Genomic DNA, 20,392 nt, shown 5'->3' on the forward strand with positions numbered 1-20,392 from the left:
GAACCTGTTATCATTTGTGCATAAGGACAGAACAGAAAAACATCCATTATAGAGGAGAAATAAAGAAATTAATATTAACTCATAAGTTAAAGCGGGAGAAATTTTAAAACAATAGGATATGGTATTATTTTCAAATGTCTTTGTAAGAAGTTTTCAGTTTGTTTTAAAACAATTTTTAAAAACAGAAATGTGTACATAGACTAATAACTTTCCTAAATGTTGCCTATCGATTCAGGAAATAAAAATAACATTACGTTGAGGAGACGATTTGGCTTTAGTGACAGATTACCTGGGAGCAGAGAGCACAGAAAAGTGTCTGATTTATTATAATAAGCAGCAAAGGTTTATGTCACTCACTGCAGAAGCATGTCAAACTTACTCGACATTTCCGGGTCCTATGACTTATCAGGTGGTTACTGTGTGGCAGAGGGAGGAGAAGAAGGAGGGAGGAGGAGGAGAAAAACGGAGATTTAGAAAGTAGTGGAAAAGGAGGGACGGAGTGGGGGACTCCCTGACCGACCCAGCTCCCTGACCTGCCCATTCTCCTTGCCCATTCTCCTCGGCTCCTGTCAGCGCAGCTTATATGACCGAGAAAGCAGAAGTTGCTTAAAGTTTCGCTAACAGCTTTCAGTCTCAGCATGGCCGGAGGCTCGGTGTCAGAGTGTAAGGAGTATCTCTTCAAAGTGCTGGTCATCGGGGAATTAGGAGTGGGGAAGACCAGCATCATCAAACGCTATGTCCACCAGCTTTTCTCCCAGCACTACAGGGCGACGATCGGAGTCGACTTCGCTCTAAAAGTCATCAACTGGGACAGCAAAACGCTGGTCCGTCTACAGCTCTGGGACATAGCAGGTAAGATATTTACTTCTTATTTTGTAAATAGATAAAAAAAAAACCAGAATCTTCTGGCTTGGAGTTGATACTATTTCTAACGTTGTGTGGGTAAGAGTCATGTGTGAGTGAGGTTTCCTCTTCAGCAGATAAGTGTTAAGAGATTCTTTGCGACTTGTTGACAGTTAACCCGTGAAATTACGCAATGTGTCAACCACGCTAAATCTGATATGCAAGGAGACAGAATAATAAAAAAAAAAACTGGTTTAATTCCGGTAGGGCGTGAGTTTAAAGACTCCAGATAGGAAATTCCCGCAGCCTTCATGCCTGCTCATTGTGTTTTCCCCTTTTGATCACAGCAGCTCATAATTGTCAATGGAATGTAGGTCACGTTGTTATTACCGACTAAGCGCCGCCTCAAAAAGTTGGCTCCTTTCAGTTTGTTTTTTTTTTAAATATCTTTTGTTTGAATAAAACCAGGGTTCTCAAACTGTGGTACTCGTAAAACTAGTGCCTGGGCTGTCTTGAGTGGTAATTTTTAGCTAATTATCTGTAATGCAGAGCCAATAACATAAAAAAAAATAAGTTGTCTAATCACACTGGTCTGTGCTCATCTTCTCAAAAAGAGGAGTGCAATAGAGAACAACTTCAGTGCTGATGGATGAAAAATATTTTTCTTTCTTACTTTTTTTTGTTGAAAAAGCAAAACAAACTTTAAATGTCCAAATCCAGTTGTAGCATAAAATATAAAGTAATTGGTTTTTCTTCTGTTCTTAAAAAAAATGAGTGTGTGTGGGAGAAAGTTTGTTCTTTTAGTCTTTTTTTTATTGTTAATGTCTTAAGTTGCTTCTATACCACTTCATAACAAAGTCCAGGCATTGATTGGCTCCCTTAAATTGCCTGGTGGCTTAAAGGCCTATTTCCAGAGCAACAGCTACTTTACACCACAATGTACTGTTTCTACACAAATAAAGTTAAATGAATGAATGACTGCTGTATCTGTCTAGGTATTATTAGGACAGAAGTAATTAAGTAAGTGGTAAAATGTTTGAGAACCATTGGAATGAACTGTTTATGGGCTTGCTCAAGGATGTAGTCTCTTATCTTTTCCCTGCTATGGATTATTATTTTCAAACACAGCCAAATTATCATTCCCCATGTATAGTCCCATGTTGACCTTTTATTTCGGTTTCAACTTAAATAATCTTCTTTATTTAATGCTGCCAGACTTGGCCCACTTCCCAACCTGTTGCATTCCAGCAGCTTGAGTAAGCAAGCTGAAAGGAGCAGGGTAAATGCAAGTTAACCCCTTATGAAGTCAGCCAGGCAACTGATAATGCCACCTCAATGCAAAAATAACAGAGTTATCACAACAGTAAGAAAGCGACATGCTTGAAAAAACTGATGAATGAGGAAGTGAGCAAAGACGTTATGAAGCTTTCAATTCACTATAGCTGTAGCCAGACTGGTGTTCCCATAGTTCAGTCAGCATGAACAAAGGTGGTGTCTGTGTTGTTCCATAAAATCCTTTACTTTTTATTATGCTTGATATGATTGTATTTATCATTAAAAATATGTCTGACATCAAGGCTTTTGAAATTCCTTGGTTATAAACCCTCATGAGCGTGCTGGAAGTCATGAGGCCAATTCATGCTAATTATCATTGTGTGTGGAAGATCATGTGGTACAGGGCCTCTGAATGTGTATGTTTTCTTCAGTCATTTTGGAAAAGCAGAATGTAATTTGTGCAGACATAACCGTTTTTGTTGTACTTTTGTTATTTTTAAATCTTTTATTTTTATAAATTCTAAAAAAAAGACATTTGAGCCTTGAGCAAACAAATTTCTGTCTTTTAAGAAATAAGACATACTGTATAAATTTAAAGGAAAAACCAAACATTTGATATTGCTCTGTAACAGTGATTATAGATAAAGGGAATATAGTTAAACAAGTGGTGCATGTTCATTTTTTTGTGTTTTAGAAGTATCAACATCAGGGTTTCCCCCCAGGAAACTTGCTAAGCCCGGTGGTCGGGGCGCCGAGGCGGTCTACCGGCGGTCCACTGTGTTTTTGTATTAAAAGACGTTAAATAGACAGGAAATGTAAAAATATTACTGGGTAATTATACTGTATGTTACTGGAAAACATCGCCAGTGAAAAGCTCTTTAAACCCACAACTAGCCTTAAAAACAACAAATCAAAAAATACAGTTGAAATGAATATCAATTATTTGCACTTCTGTTTAATCCAAATTAAACAGAGGGCCCTTCGAGGGCCACATAAAGGCTAATATTTTAACACAGACCACAGATACATAAATGTAACATTTGTTTATTGAGATGATCAATGCTGCTAAATTTGATTTAATGGTTTCAGCATACATAAACTAAAAGATTTTAAATTGTTTAACATTTATATGTAAGATTTTAAGGATCTGGCAAGTTTAATTTGTAAAAGTTAATGTGGCTTTAGCAGCTCTTCCATTTCGTGTCTGTTGAGTTTTTAATAAAGGCCACAGAAACTGTTGCTCGAGTTGATGGGACGACTTTTTCAGATCTCCGCACACATTAACTCTGCTTAAGTGGACAAAGCATTTGGTATGATTTGATACAACGTGTAACCAGAAAAATAAAACTAAAAATAATAATACAGTAATCTAAAACCAGCGTGATGCGTGCCTACGAAGAGAGCGCGAAATCTCCTCACCGGGCTGAACCTGCATGATGAGTGATCAGCGCTGGTTCTTTAATCACTAACGCACCGGCCAACCGGGAACACATACATAAACTTTATCAGCGCGGACAGAGCCGGGCGCTGAAAATTCTTTGTCTACAAATAAATCATTTTTACCGATCGCTCAACGCACCTCTGAAAGCGCAACTACAAGTTATTCCTGCGGTTCACGTAGAGCTGCGCAACCAGAGCTAACGCAGTGGGGTTTAAACTCCTACCTTGATCAAAAACTCCGGAAAGAAACATAGTTCCTCACAGGGGGTTGATGTAAATATCCATACAGGTCAGCTTGTGTCCAGTTTCAGTCAAAGGAGGCGCCGCGATCCGCAAAGAAGTTAACTTAATCCAGCTGCTGCAGCGCGCGAGGCAACACGCAGAGGCGCCAGCGGTGTGATTGGTCCGGCTTTAAATGCATAAACAATAAACCTATCTTCTATAAACATATCTTTCAGGAATAAATCTGTTCCGCCAGTGAAACGCTCAGAGCAACAAAGACATTTGCAATCCGGCTTAGAAAAAAAAAGAAGCTATTTTTATTTTTTTCATTTTCCTAAAAACATAAACAAAAAAGGCTTAGCCTGGCGGTGGGGCTAGTAAAGCATGGCGGGCCACCAGGTCTATAATACACTGGGGGAAACCCTGAACATATATGTGACAAGGAATAAGTGGTAACAGAATTTGACTATTGTCCAACGAGTGAATTATGTTTCTTATGTCTCTGCAATCATGAACTTTGAATTGTATGATATAATTAAATCAGAATCCATTTGTTATTAATGACCAATCAACGAAGTAAACAAAGCATTGGTTTCTGTAGAATTACATTTTGACCTAAAACAAGACTAACCCTGCTAAATTAAACCAAATGGCTGTCTTGAATTACTGTGAGCAAAATGTTTTGATGATTAGATTAATGCAATTTACAAATTTTATAAAATAAATAAAAAAAAAATAGTACTGTTAAACTTTCATATTGTAGCTATAATTTCGATGTGTTTCTGTCTTCAACAGTTGAATTTTAACCAAACTTGCTCGTAGAAGCTCTAAGAGTACAGTTCTAAACTTAGTTTCCCTTTGAACACACATGCTTTCTGGAAAGATGTTCTCTAGTCAGATCAATCAAAGAGGGATTTTTGACCTTAGTACCAGAGAGCAATGTTAGTTAATGGCCTAAGGCTTCTTATGAAGGAACTTCATGCTAACTGTTTTGCATGGTTGTGAAGATAATGCAGTTTTGCAGTGCTGTGCTGACTTAAGTTCTGGAGTGCTTGCTGTGATTAGTCTGTGGAAAAATTCTGCACTAAAACATTGCAGGATTACACTGATAATAAGTTAACAAAACACCAAGACAGGATAACATGTAATTTTTTTTTCATTAAAGGCTAATGCTGTGCTTTTGGAAATGTGTTGAAGTAGAGTTGAGTCTGTTTGTTTAATTAGATATTAGTCAAATCTCATTTGATTAAGCAGATATGTCATTTTAATATTTTCTTTTAAATAGAAAAATAAATTAAAACTTTTAAATGATGGTCTCTGTTAAAAAAAAAATCAAGCATTTTTTTAAAGCATTTTTTACTTATTTATTTAAATTACAGTCCAATTAACATACGGCAGTATAGTGCATGAAAAGGATCAAAATAAAAACTTCCCTTTCTAGACAATGCATACAAAAGGCATACACATCCCTGTTTAAGTGCTGGATTTTTAATTTTATTTTACTTATATTCTGTATAATTCAATATGTCAGAAATGTATTAGGAGATAAATACAAAACAAAAAAAGCATTATTTTTGATTATGTATCACACTTCAACTAAAATTTTGCTCAGGATCCTTTTGATTCAGTTATAATATTTTGCTTTTCTGGTATAAGTTGATCAGCGTCCTGTGTCTTGACTTGTCAATCAGTCTTCAGTTTGCTAAAACCCGGAAGCCTACATGTATTAAACAGTCGAGTTTTCAACTTGTCTCTTTAATTGGAGAAGCATCCAGTTTTCATAATGACACCATACCAGTCCTATGCTTTATTATTGATGATCCTTCTTTTCAGTCTGCAATGCGTGAATATGTAATGCTGTAGACTTTTTGAACCTTTATCCTGACTGATACCTTTGTATTACAATATGCTTTTGATCTGCTGTACATCCTCCACATTCTAGGATTTTAGCTAAAGAATGGAAATTTGCAAATTGGTGAGAAGTTTGAACTCAGGAAGACTTAAAGTTGAGTTAAGTGCTCCAAAATTGTTACATTTGGAACACATTGCTGTAGTTTTTTAATATCACAAAAGACATATTTAAACAATTCATAAAGGGCATTCAAGAAGGCATTTGGATTTGGCAGTACAGTTACAGCCCATAAATTGTTTTTTTTCCAGTCATTCATTATACTTCAGACGTTTTTCTCAACACCATATAAATTAGAGCTGAATCAAATGTATCGCAATTATGAAAGTAATATCAGTGTTTGCAATGTAATAATCTCAATTGAGTTCTTAAATGCCTCTTTTGGTATGACATTATATTTTAAGCATTCATATTCTGTATTCCAGTAATGAAAATGACAGTGTATATTGTGACTGTTCAGCACCATGTTCGCAGTTACATATTTTTCCTGCTATTGTGTAGCACAAAATCTTACAATAATCCTTAGGGTTAGGATATATGACTCCTGGAGCTTTGCACTAAGCTCATGTGAGTGCTGGTATGATTCCAATAATGTGACTTATTGCCATTTTGGGTTGATTTCAAAACACAAGTCACATGAGGAGTTTTTTTTAATTTTTATTATTACTAGATGTGTTCCTCTTGACAACATCTCCTTCTTGAGCTTCATTGGTTAGATTGAAAATCTAAAACTTAACTTTTCAAAACAGTTTTTAATCCTTTGGAAGGAAAAAGTATGCCCTGCCTCTAGACACATTCTGTTCTACCCGCTCCCTCAATCAAACAAACCTCATATGCTGAGACAGATCGGGACAGATGGTTATAAAGGCTGCTGTTTTTTTTAAATTTATTTATATATATATTTATTCCATTGCTCATAGCAGTGACAGAAAGGGGGCGAACGTTTGGGTGCTGGATAGGTCGTCACAACAACTTGAGTTTCTGTCAGAAGCGGATTGGCAGTCCAGGCTGACGTTCAGACCCTCGCAGCTCAAGCTCAGTGAGTGTGCACGGCATCCGTGACTAAACATCAGGGTGGGCCGGCTGCCTGTCACTGCAAATCAGGACCTAATCAGAAGATCTGTAAGAGAAAAAAAACAAAAACAAAAAAATAAAACATGATACTTTGCCTGATGTTTTTGTGGCGAGACAATGAATCATTTGCATACATTGAGAGAGCACAGATTTTTACTCCCAACTAAAAAACTTGATGTTGCCCACATCTACAACAAAACGTGAGATAACTTAGAGAAAGTAAAAAGAAAAAAAAAAACAAAATGTGGGTGTAAGAGAGAGAGATTAAGGTAAATTAGATGAGTCATTAATGAATGGCCTTTAGGCGATTTGGTCATGCAGAAAGAGAAGGAAGGAGAATTTAAATTGGAAACACAGAAAGCAATTTCTGAGTTGTGTAGGTCTTTTTTAACAAACACAACTGTGATTACAGTCCATGTAGAATGACAGTAATCAGGGGCTTTTATAAGAGGTAGGAAATGAGTATGAAGCTGGAGAGTAACCCAGCCCCTTTTCAGACACAATTGGTACCTTCGCTGGGATGTTTTTAGCTTGTGGACAGGATGTGATTACCACTATGCTACATTGTAAAAGGAGGATGCATCTTGTTGGGCAGAACAGGTGGACTATTGTAGGAATACATTTTTATGGTCATCACCTGAAACTTGGGTCATTACTGTCTTCAGCGTTCATCACCAGTCTCCTGATATCAGCTGACCTTTGTTCACACCTATTAAAACATTGTGAACGGCTGATCTGTACACTGTATAATCACTGTAAAGTTATGGAATTTTATAACTGTAACACTTTAACTCAGCGATCTTAAATGTAAGGTTAAACATTTGGAATGCCGTCTCAAAGGATTTTGGACTCCATAACTGGGATATGCGTTTTTACAAGCAGAGAGAACCCTGTAAGCAATTTTACAAAACTTTATGAGGATCAGTGAGCAGGAAGGGCCGTAAAGGTTTGACGGAAGTTGTGACTGAGCTCCTGTGCTAAAATGAGGCTTTTAACCAATGACAAATTCTGTCAAATTGACAAGTTGAACATATTCTAAATATAAGTTTTATTTGTATTGTTGTATTATTTTACTTATTTTATGTGTTGTAGTCTTCAGACCCATGTTTCTTTTAAAGTGAAATATCTTAATTTTAATGACACCTGGATAAATAAAGATTCTACATAAAATGCAAATGGTAGTCAGGCTTTTTGTTAATTGCCTAATTGATAGTATTTTGGCAGTTTTGCCAAGCATACTCTCAACTACTCTGCAGATCCTCATCTAAATCAACTCCTCTGCTATCAGATTTTTTTAAGGACATTGATGCGTTGAAAGATAGGGGGTAAGCATGCTAAACATGAGGAGATGAAGTAGAGTTTGAAGAACATCAGGTCCTGTCACTTATTAGACAAATGAATCAGTAAGTTGGTTGTACTGACAGTTTCACTTTCAGTTTTATGCATCCAGTATGCCGAGGTGAGCAATACTTGTAAAGTGTAGTCAGCAAAAGTAAAGCATGACAGAACAAATGTTTTCAGTGAATCATGGCTGTGACTGTGTACCTGTGGTTCCCATGTAATTCACATGGTCAGCAATTTTTAACTGGTGATGAAATATTTTCAGCTGCATTTCTAATTTCGACCTAAGGTAGTGCCAGAACATTATTTTCCTTTCCCATTGCGCCGTCCGAAACTATTCAATTTAAAGGCAGGTGTTTGATAGTGTGATGGATGATTGTATTAGTATTAGCTGCAGGGATAAAAAATGGGAGCAGCAGGACTGAGCCTGAGGGTCACTTGGTGTCCTTTCTTTTTGAAAGTTGCACAGACAGTAAGGTATCTTCAAAAGGTTTTTCTAGTGAAGTCTAGAAAATGACAACACTGGCACCCCTTGGAGATGAACAAAAAATCCCTGCTCTACTTTCTCTGCTTCCTGTGAACGAGTTACAGCTCAGATCAATTTGTAGATAAATAAATCAAAACGGCTGCAAAGTGCTGAGATGTGCCACATACACTGAAAGCCAATTGAGCAATAGATTAGATCAGACAGATGAGATGCCATTTCATTCGACATGACTCTGTGTTCTTTCCAAACCTCAGTCTACTGTAGCCTTTGCTAACTTCTGCTAACCTCACTTAGCAGAAGAGCAGCTATAATTCTCTTGTCTCTGACAGAAAATTAGACCATTGTTGTGATTGGCTAAACGGTCCTTCAGTCAAACTGCTTACCCCATGCATTTAGCATAGGTCTGTAGGAACAGAGCACCAGTTCAAATTCCTGCTGTAGAAGATCACAATCATATAAAATGAGAAAAGTTGGGGGATGAAATTATATTTCAGCAAAGGTCTTTATTGCTATCCTCATGCTGGAGACATTTTTGGAAAAAATAAACATCAATCCACATATTTTACAATCTGCTCAAATTTTGGCAAACCCAAAAGCGTTTAGAGGCAAACCAGTCTTTAAATGCCTGAATTTTCTTTCAGGGACTACAAGGTGGTGGGGGTTGTAGGGAGAACAGTCCAAATCTTTCCAGTGGAAAGATGAATACCCAAAAACAGGATACAGACATTTTTGACGTGCAGGTGAACTCTTGTTTTGCTGGGGATTTTTTTTTTGCTCTCAGCCAACACAAGTTTCAGAAGGATGTGAGATTTGTGTGTTCAGTAAATTCTCTGTATCTATCTAAGGTCATGGGAGTATGCAATACTGCAATTTAAGTTAATTAAATTCTTTTGCATTATGCTGTCATAAGTACATGATTTAACACAATCTAAAATGTATTTTAAATTATACCAATGTACTTTTAATGTCTAACAAGTTGTTAACCATAGTCTTTAAAAGATGGAACCAACTTAAAAAAAGGTTCTTTTGAGGGAAAGCTAAAGAAGTATACTTTTTTTTTTTTTGCTTGAGATTCACCCATGAAATGAAATGTATTTAGATTACCATAGCATGTTTTGAAAGTAATATCTATCTTCTAGTTCTTGTGATTATTTTATGTTCAGCCTAATATCCACTGTAGGTTTTCTGGTCTATTAGAATCGTCATTAAGCTCTGATTGTTTTTTAGGCCATTTGCATATCCAATGCTTTTACATGTGAATTTTTGTTAAATGTTAAATCAGATGTTTTTTCCTTATTAGCAGTGAGAATCTTTGCACAATGTGTTGCTCGCTACAGTGATTTCATTCCTCATCACAAAAAATTGTGACATTTAGTTTAACTTAATGCATTTGTTGAACAGTAATGAAAGCATCCAGGTTTTTAGTTTTTTATTCATCGATCACCGATTAGAACCAAAAATTTGGAAAGTGGGCCAATTACTTGCTGATTGATAAATGTTCTAAGAGGCTTTGTGGCAACACTGTGTTCCTACTTCCCCCACAGTCTTCAGTTTGAGTAACACTTGATTAAGATTGTCTGCCTTTTTTCAAACCTGTGGTATTTTCTGAACACTAAACCATTAGACTGGATTCAGTGGATCGAACATACAAATGTGTATTTGAAAACTAGTGCCACAAAAATAGATACTTTCACTATGATAAAACTCATGTTTTTGCTAAACTGTAGATTTCAGTCAGGATTTTCTTTAAACATTGTCTCAAACTTACACTTTGTGACACTTTAAAATAACCTACTATGATATTTGCATTTTTTCTGATTAATGATTCATACTTAGCAACTATACAAATGGTCTGTGTTGCTCCACGCGCCTATAGATTCACTACACATAACTTTACTGATACACAGTTTGCAAACTAAATGAATAATGGCACAACAACTGTTAATTTTTCATCAATCCCCTCTAAGTCCATATTGCCACATTGTTGAAATATTTGCACACTAAAAGATTAGGATGCCCATTCCAGATTGGTGCTCCTTTTTGTAGTTTTTCCTGATATTGTGGATCAGATTTGTTGCAGCTCTGACACCTAATTCTTACTCTTAGTACATCAGTTGCACTTACTCGAATGTAATGCATTCAGTTGGATGTAAAAGATGAAACGCTGCACTTGAAGTTATGGAGTTTTTCCCTGAGTCTTTGCTAAGCGCTTAAGTAAGCTGCAGCTTTTCCTCACATGCTGCTCAGAGGAATTTTAACGTGTCGGTCATGTGTTCTTCACAGTCTCGCTATGGAATTCCTGCTGAAGACTACCTTAAAGACAGAGCTACTGTGTTGCTTTTCTTTTTTTAGTGCTGTTGGGATGGGGGTGGAGGGTATGAGGAGGGTCACAGGCTGTTGGCTCCCTAACAGATGGAGGCTGCTGCCGCTGTTGCCGCTGCAACGTCTGGCTTGGACAGTTTCTATAGTAACCCACCCACAAGAGTGTGTATGACCATAGAGGAAGCAGGGGCTGCTGGGTCTGTGGATAATGATGAGACTGTGCTTTATTTCTGTTTCTCCCACGCAGCAAACACAGATTAACCAGTGGCTGCAACTTAGCTGTTTCATAAAGTAGTTGTGCAGGAGGTCTGACTGATGTGCATCTTACCAGGGTGTCTAATTGTACTAGAGGCCATGCACCAGTTCTTGTAACTTTGGTATACTGAGCTAAAAAAAAAAAAAAAAAAGAAGTTCATCTTATGAAACTTGCTGGTTTCCTTCTAAATTTCTGCATCTTAATGTACAGCTTTGGATGTATGTTTTTCTTTAGTTTGCAGGCAGTTGCTTCATGTTGTGCATTGGACGCAGCAGCACACATCTCATGCTCCTCTGTGGCATCCGCTGAGTAAATACTCTATTGTTCATGTAGTTCAGTCCATTCCCATGTTCTTTGCTGATTAGGTTAGCCACATATGACACTCATTAATGTTTGCGGTGTAATTTTGTTTTCTCCTTATGTAACAAGACAAATCTTGTTGAGATATTCTCTTCTTTTGCTTGAATATAATGAAAGATGACAGATTAAATAAAGCAGAAAAGTATGAGCACCATTAGAAGGATTTTTGCTGATCAGATTTTTTTTCTGCTTGCTAGTTTGTTATGGAAATCACGACATTATCGATGCTAAATTTAGAGTTGCTAAATTTAGCGTTTTACATTATATATCAACAAGCTTGTTTAATATAAGCAGAAAATTGTGAGAATGAGTGTCTAAACAGCATTTCAGCAACCATTTGATAAAAATAAATAAATAAATATGGGCCCTGTACAGAGTTATTAGCGAAAATGTTATGAATAAAAATAAATCAAAGTAAACTTCTTTATTAATTATTTGAAGTCTGATAGGTACACAAAAGGGGAAGTCTTGAACAATAGGTCAGTTGACAGCAAAATTTCCAAAAATATTCCAGTTTTACTTTTCAAACAAAGGGATATGTTTTAATAGTAAACTAAAAGAAAAGCCTTAAAGTAAATTTGATATTTTCACTTAATCACTTAGTCGACTCACATATCAAGAGGAAGAGTATCCTTTTTTATATACACTTGGAAAGATCATTGGCTCTTCTATCTAGAGCCCCGTGATAATGCTGGAGGAGCTACTAACTATCCTCACATGCTGGAGGATACTCTTCCAAACAGGCCACAAATTGGCCTGTTTGGAAGAGTACTAGAAAGAAAGACATTGCTGAAAGAAAGTCTGTTTAGGGTTTACTACATGTCATGGAGGAGACATTGCAAACACATGAAATAAGGGTGAGACTAAAATGTAACTTTTTTGATGTCAAATATGAAAAACATATACCTTGTCCCTTGTCAAACATGGTGGTGGCTGTATCGTGGTATGGGGATGTTTTCTGGAGCCACAGTGAAGTTGGTCAGAGAAGATGAGAAGGTTAATGATCAGGGCAATCCTGGAGGCAAATCTTTTAGGGACTGAAAAAGATGTCATGCTATGGTAGAAGTTCCCCTTACTCAATGACACTGGCCCTAAATGTAGAGTCAGAGCTACAAAGGAAGGCTTTTAATCACAGCATATTCATATGTTAGTAGGGTTTAATTAGACACTTTATCTAAATTCACTTAATCTGTGGCAAGGCTTGAAAATTGCCTATGAAAGACTTCCAATCTCGTCTCACTTCTCAAAAAAGAATGGCTCTGGTCGAATCACATCCCCAAAGATAGAATAGAGGGAGACTCATATAAATGCATTCACCACTTGTGGTGTTAACACTAGGAGGGCCGAAGGTAGTCCATTTGGTGTTTCTACCTATTCAGTCTAGAGATAGGCCAAATGACCTGAAGGATTTTATCTAGCAGGTGCTTTGTTCTGTAAATAAGGCCATTACCTTATCAGTACCCTGGTAATGGCCTCAACGCATCTCACAGTTGCACAATTGTTCCTTAGACTTCGACTTCGACTTAGACTGACTTTGTTGTCATTTTGCATGCACAGGGTGTATACAGAACGAAATTTCGTTGCATACGGCTCAGGACAATGTTTGAGGTTCCAATGTTGTGAGTAAAATAAAATACAGTATAAAATATGAATATAAATCTAAATATAAAATATAAAGTGCAGGACTGACAGTAAAATAGAAGTCCACCTGTCTCTCCTGCACCCCAATGCATGCCTGATAAAGCACATGTGCATTCAGTGCTGCCATGTCAATCATGTTTGCCAGGTTTGCTGACCAGCTGTCACATAGTGATGGAACCTTGGTCACCCCCCGCAAGATTATGACTGAAATAAATGCCAATAGTTCTTGTGAACTAAATAGGTGAAGCAGTCACCTATTTATCCTCCACAGCACAAAAGGCTGCATGCAAATTTGCATGTGCAAAGTCTCCCAGATCTCTTTTGCTTACACTTTTTGCATGATTTTTTTGAGGTGGATCAACACAATTAATTTGGTTAGTTTATTTCTAAACTGTCATTTTATACCCTCTTAGCTTTATTTCAAAGAGAAACATTACTCATTTCTTTTAGAAAAACCTTTGCATACTTTTTGAAACAGATTGTATGTTTTGCAAACTCTATGTACATTTGGCAAAATGACCTGGATAATGCAGCACAACATCATGGATCAACTGCAAAAAGTCACATCTCTCCAAAAACATCGCTTCAAAACTAAACCGACTAGTGTTAGGTATCATAGATACCCACCCCCAACATGGACTATTCACATCCCTACCTTCTGGCCTGACGGTCAACGACCACATGTACAATAGAACAATAGAAGAATAGAAGAATGGATGAATGGAGGCTAATTTGAGCCATCAGAGTCGTCAGGTTTTCAAGATCAGGTCTTGAAAACCTGGCAGGTCTTAAAAACCTGGCCCTCCTAAGGTGGCAAAAATGTTAATAAGATTTGAAACTTTTGAATGTGTATATCCTGTATATCCTTGTTGTACTTGCTATGCCTACTGCCTAAAATTAGTTTGCTGAATTGTGATGTTCCTCAGAGTTCTCCTCACCCAGTCCATCAACTAACAGTGATGATGCCGTGCGAAAATGTCAACCCATTCTGGCATAATTGTTGTATTTTACTCAGCAAGCCCATTAACAACAGCAGAGGTTCTCAGAGAATGATGAGGTCCTTTATTTTTGTCTTTATTCTGCCCTGGCCTGCTCAGTTCTGGACGTACGCTCTGTACAAGGCCTGGAAATAAAAGCCTTATTTTCAGTCCATCGGCTCTTTGTCCCACTGTGTCGTGTCTCTGGTGATTTCACCTGGGGTTACATCAGCTAAAATTAGACTCTCAATTATGAGCAATTACCACTAGGCCTGTGGGCCCCACAGTGGACTCGCTCTCTCTCGCAAACCTGCACTGGAACACACCTCTCCAGTTTTCTGCGAGCTTGGGAAGGCACCTATACTGCAAAGTGAAAGTGTGATAGGAGGAGCTTTGCTTACACTTCCTCAATTGCTTTCTAAACCCATTTCCTATTTTTGCGACAAAGATATACCGGCTGTCTTTCTCAATACGTTAACTGTAAAGTCTTTATTCTTTAATTGGAGCAATAGAACAAAAAGTTATGTACTAAATCTGTCACATGCCACAAATCATTGGAGACCCTTTATGCATGGACTCAATCTAATCACCTCTGTGCTGCTTCTTGAAACTATCCAAGAGCCTAAAAAAAACATTCTGCCATTTCTTTGGGGATATGTTAAGGTGTCTTGATATCTGGAAAATTAGCCATTTCAAAAACCTCACAATTATTAAATAACAATTAAGAGGCACTGCCTTGTTATTACACAAAATCCACCATTGCACAGTTTTGCAACTGTTTACAGCCATTTTCACGTGAATGCAGCATGAATATAAATGTTGAGTTGGAAGTGGTGGTTAGCAGCAGGTTTTTTGGATTTAAAGGGAGAGGAGGCCCTACAACAGCTCATTCAGAAATGAGTTAAAAATAGACAGAACTATAAACAAATAAATAGAAAAACTTAGTTCAGCCTCTTTATATTCTAGATTTTCCCACAGAATGTTGACAGAGAAAGATTTCATGAGAGAATGAAATTCTATGACTTATTGCATGTGGATCGGAATTTGGCTTATACCAAGTTAGGGATGCAATTTTACCTAATTTAAAAGAGAAGGATTGTGTGAATTCTCATTGGTTTAGAGTTTAAAATGTTTAAAAAAGAAGAGTGAACTACAATACCGTGAATATCAGTGTGTAGTCCTATAATATCTTTGTAATCACACCCACTCTTAGACTGATCTGCAATATTTAAAATCTTGTATTTTTCTAAATCTATAGCACTCTTCCAAGATTTTAGCCAAAGATAAATATTTCATTCTTTCTTTCCATCCCTCTAGGGCAGGAGCGATTCGGAAACATGACGCGGGTGTACTACAAGGAAGCCGTCGGGGCATTTGTTGTGTTTGACGTGACGAGGGGCGCCACGTTTGAAGCCGTGTCTAAATGGAAACATGATCTGGACAGCAAAGTGAAGCTGGCTAATGGCAACCCCATCCCCGCAGTGCTCCTCGCCAATAAATGTGACCAGAAGAAAGACAACGCCAACAATTCAACACTAATGGACAATTTCTGCAAAGAGACAGGCTTCCTGGGATGGTTTGAGACATCGGCTAAGGTGAGAAACAACCAATAACCCACATGTGGTGCCTTGAAAAAGTACTTGTCACTTTACAGGTTTCTCCTGTTTTTGCTCTTTTTTTTGTCACACTTACATTTTTCAGATCCTCAAACTGACTTTAATGTTCAATAAACACATTTTTAAATGATATATAAGCAACATACTTTTAAAATTATAAAATAGTTTTGGCATGGTTGTTTGTCCTGTCTGTTTCTGTGTTACATATACAGTATATCCCTATAGTGACGTTGTGTTCATCCTTTTATGTGTTCTTTTCATCTCATATTCAGTATCTCTATTTTAGTTGTGTCATTGTGTTTCTTCATTGGTGAATCATTCTGCAGCAGCATTAGGTTCCCAATGTTGGAGTTGCTTTAATATCATGACATGATGTGATTGTTGCTGAAGAGAGATTATAGCTTCATCAAGTAAGCTTTTTACATGACCCAACAAGAGACAAAAGTTGTCACCGGACGTGTTGCCACCTTCCTGAATGATTTCCCTGCTGCCACTGGCTGACAGGAAATCCTCCAAATCATGTGGGGAAGCCCGGCCTCTTCTGCTCCTGTGGTTATTGTGAAAATACAAAATGTTGAAATCTTTTTGGCTCTGAACTTTTCAACAGCTAGTGTCTGAAACAAGCAACCATATTGGTTAAAAGTGTTTAAACCAGTCCAGTAAGCACAGACCACAACAAAAAATATTTAATATGGTAGATTGGTTTGAGATTGGCATATAAAGGAAATGTCTTACTTTTTTTCCTTCTCCTGGAGTCACAAGTTACTGTTTTTACTCTGTATACTGTGGTCTTCGTAAAGTAGAATCTTTCAAAATTTTTGTGAATACAATTCAGAACAAATGAGCTTGATTTTCAAATAAACTCTTTTATGGACATCCTAAAAATTAGCAGTAACCTTAGTCTCAGTATAAACTCTCAGAGGTTTGTAAATTAGCATTAGTAACTAAATCGCATGATAATAAACAAAGAAACAAACAAGACAGGTCTCAGATAAAGTTTTGAAAATATTTAAAGTGTAAACGCAGATGGATGGAAAACCTGGAGAAAGAAAGAAAACTTGTTAGAAGGTCCTAAAGAGACTGAGATGGAGATTCACCTTGCAGCAGGGCAAAAGCAGTCAACATACAGTGAGGTGCAATGGGGCAGTATAATTCAACACATGGTCATCTTTTAGAAGGGCTCAGTCAAAGTCCAGACATGCATCCAAAATCTCTGGCAAGACTTCACTGATGTTCTCTATTCAGTCTTTCAGAGCTTGAACTATTTGAAAATAGGCAAAACATTCTCTCTGTGCACAACTCATAGGTACCTCAAGGGGTAGTACTTTAACAAATTACTTTTGTTATTTCTTTGGGGGGAGGCATTGTTTGCTTAAATTATTTTAAATTATCACTACTAATGGGTGTTTTGAACAACAGAGTTGTACATTTCCCAAATATAAATAAAAGAGAGTAGGAAAACTTCCTCCATATTTCTTGTCATCTAATTCCTCTTGCTGTTATACTTTACTCACTGGCATTATCAGTCTTTCTAGGAAAACATCTGGTGTCAAGAAACTGGAAACACTCCAAGAAAGAGGCTCCCTTACATTTTGAATAATAGTTAGCTACTGTTACTCTTCCCTGTTAAGAGATGTTGATGTGTTTGGAATGAGTTGGCTCTATTGATCTTATTATAAAAAAACCTTTTGCTCCTGGAGCTGTGTCATGTGAAGTGTATGGGTGTGTGACGAGTGCAAAGCAGTTTCCTTTCTGTTAGTGCAGTAACTTGCTGGTCACGTTAGTGTAAAGGCCAACCCATAAAAACCTGGGATGGGAGTTCTCTTAATGGGAGCCAAATGTTCACAGAACAATGTGTTCTCAAGGCCGTAAGCAATAAAATAACATTGTTCTGGTGAAGTAAATCAATGTTTTTGGAGGATCTTTGAAATATGGGTCTGAAATGTATAGACTTGTTACTAGAAAAGTTGGGGACTATTTTTTTTTTTTTAGAAAATAATAGAAGTTAATCAAAATAAAAAGTAGTAAAATAATGTTATTTTTGATCCAAAAGAAATCCAAAAAAACATTCAAGACTAATTTCAGTTTTACTAAAATGAAAATAGCATTTCATTGTATTCAGCCTACTTTTGAAAAATAATTATCTCTCACTGTACAGTTATTTTGGCATACTCATATCATCAGTTTTGCAAGACTTCGTGAGAACAGATGTAAAATAATCCTTTTGTAATATATCTACCTTCTGTTTTCCACTTAGAAATTGCATTTCAATTGCAGCACAGGCCAGGCATCAAGTGAACATAAACAACTGCAAAGGAAAAAACATTGTCAGCAGTTTTAAATGGCTCAAAACAATTAAAACAGCCATCTGCTTGTTAGAATATTCTGACAGCTTAAACTAGCATCTGACTGCTCCAGGTCAATTCACTCATTTTCCATCTTCAACACCCATTTTTGACCCAAGAGTTGACATTTTTTCCCCACCTACTTCCATTTTGATCCCAAAAACAAACTTCGCTATGCATCAGTGCCATTTTGATGCATAGGGAACTTATTGCAATCCTACAAAAAGCACATAAAATAGTCTTTTTGTTCTCAGCAGCCACTATGGAAACCACTTACCATTGGTTGCACATGTAAAAAAGCAATAGAAAACCAGTTCAAGGCACAACAGACAGATGGCTGTAAATTTTTATCTGGCGCTTGAGCGTCTATGTCCAACCCAAACTGTAAAAGTACAAAATGGTTGACGGGAGAAATGACCGGGAAGCTTACCACAGTTAAAAAGCCGGAGTATTTCTAGTTTTCAAGTAATTAAAATACTTGAAAACTCTTTCTGTTGGCTGAAAAAAAAAAACAGAGGACAATGTAAATTATTCCAATACACAGTCTAAAGGCAAAACAGAACCAAGATTTCAGTTGGAAAGAACAAAACTTTTTTGGGGGTATATTTTGCATTGGCAGTCAATGCCCATTAGTCATTTAAAGCTTTTGTCCAAAATGAAAATGTAGTTACAAACAAATGTTGTTCCCATGGCTTGTGTAAATCTATTTTGAAATGAATGTACTTCATATCTGTCATTTCTTTTTGTAGTACGTATCCTTTAACATCATGTTGTCATATCCCCATCTTACTGAACAATTTTCTTGTGTTATTAGGACAACATCAACGTAGATGAGGCGGCTCGTTTCTTGGTAGAGAACATCCTGGCGAATGATAAAGGTTTGCCATATGAGGAGAGCAACGGAGACCGGATCAAACTGGACCAGGAGACCGTAGCTGCTGAGAGCAAGTCAGGCTGCTGCTAACACTCAATCCACTCACATTAGCCATCCACCTCCCTCTGGTGGGGTCCAGTGAGTTCACCCAGCCTGTGGCTCCAGCTCCCTGATGCAACCTTGGAGACAATTTTTTTTTTTTTTTTTGTCTCTTCAAAGCTTCAGGAACTTCTTACACTGATGCCCATTTGAGCATCTAAGATTCTCATTACTCACTTTTATTTTCGATTTTGCCTCAAAGGTTTTCTACTGCATTTACTTTGCATTTGGGGGATTTTTTTGGTGTTGTTCCTTTAAAAATGCTTTCAGTATGTACAGCTGATTTTCAGACTGTTGCTCTGACAACCTCTTAAGTTGCTTTTTTTTTGACAACCTCTTAAGTCTTGGACTAATATCACAAAAGAAACAGGGTGGGGGGTGTGGTGCATTCACTGCAGAAAGTTGAGGAGCAATTTGTGACCTTGTGATTGTCACTTTCATGTATTCTTAATCAATATCATTCCATGTATGTCTTATTTTCTCACCTCACATTTTTCTGTGAAACAAAAAGTACAAAAAAATAAAAATGCTGAAGCTTTTCTTCAGTGCCTATAGATGGACATTGCATTATATTGCACACAGAGTGAATTTTGCCTGCTTTTTTCATTATTAGACTACTGTTAGCCAGTCGTTCTGTAAAATTTGAAAATTGCCATTTTCCTTTTATTGTATTGCATTTGTCCACTTATCTCTAATTAAGTATTGTGCCATAACATTGTTATTATTTTAACAATGGCTTGGGTAACAATTTTTATGCTTCACATAGTACAATCAAAATTACACTGCAGTATTTCACACAAAAAAAAGAAAAAAGAACAAAGCTATATTGATGGTACTGTATGACTACAGAAGCAATTGCAGACCTTTGCTTAGCTATGTTTCTGCTGGTGTGGCTGTGTAAATTCCTGTGCTTTTAAAATGTTTTGTGTCAAATGTTGCATAACTGACTGTGCAGCAAAACCAGACTCTGACAGAGGTCTCCAGGCTTTTGTATATGGCAATCTGTTGAAGTGTTGATTAAATGTAAATATTGTCTTAAACATGTTTACAGGTGAAAATACTTTAAATATGCAAAACCAAAATAGAATAAACATTTTATCAGATCTTTCTTGTCAAGTCGTGATTTAATGCCTGTTGCAGGGCTCTGGTGATAGATGTTATCCCAGCTCCAGAAAGTCTCCAGGAAAAGGTAAAAACAAAGTGGGTGAAGTAAGATGAACATTACTTCTTTAGTTGAGTTGTACTTAAGAGCACTTAAGAACACAAAATATGTGTGACAGTTCAATCTTGTCTATGACCTCCGAAGAAACA

General features: G+C 37.0%; 1 protein-coding gene across 1 annotated transcript; it reads left to right on the plus strand.

The window, feature by feature from the left end:
* Positions 1 to 442: 442 nt before the first annotated feature.
* On the plus strand, positions 443 to 20,185 carry rab32a (RAB32a, member RAS oncogene family). The gene is made up of 3 exons (XM_032585109.1): positions 443 to 852; positions 15,465 to 15,742; positions 18,923 to 20,185. Exons 1-3 carry the CDS (start codon positions 639 to 641, stop codon positions 19,070 to 19,072), a joined length of 642 nt encoding a protein of 213 aa, XP_032441000.1. The 5' UTR covers positions 443 to 638; the 3' UTR covers positions 19,073 to 20,185.
* Positions 20,186 to 20,392: the final 207 nt, after the last annotated feature.

Source organism: Xiphophorus hellerii, chromosome 15, assembly GCF_003331165.1.
Source record: "Xiphophorus hellerii strain 12219 chromosome 15, Xiphophorus_hellerii-4.1, whole genome shotgun sequence".
Classification (NCBI taxonomy): domain Eukaryota; kingdom Metazoa; phylum Chordata; class Actinopteri; order Cyprinodontiformes; family Poeciliidae; genus Xiphophorus; species Xiphophorus hellerii.

What these genes read in the sequence shown, in the direction of transcription:
- rab32a (XM_032585109.1), top strand. Translation starts at nt 639, where the DNA reads ATGGCCGGAGGCTCGGTGTCAGAGTGTAAGGAGTATCTCTTCAAAGTG. An exon ending in ACAGCTCTGGGACATAGCAG is followed by an intron (nt 853 to 15,464) that starts GTAAGATATTTA and finishes CCATCCCTCTAG; the next exon opens with GGCAGGAGCGATTCGGAAAC. An exon ending in GGTTTGAGACATCGGCTAAG is followed by an intron (nt 15,743 to 18,922) that starts GTGAGAAACAAC and finishes TTGTGTTATTAG; the next exon opens with GACAACATCAACGTAGATGA.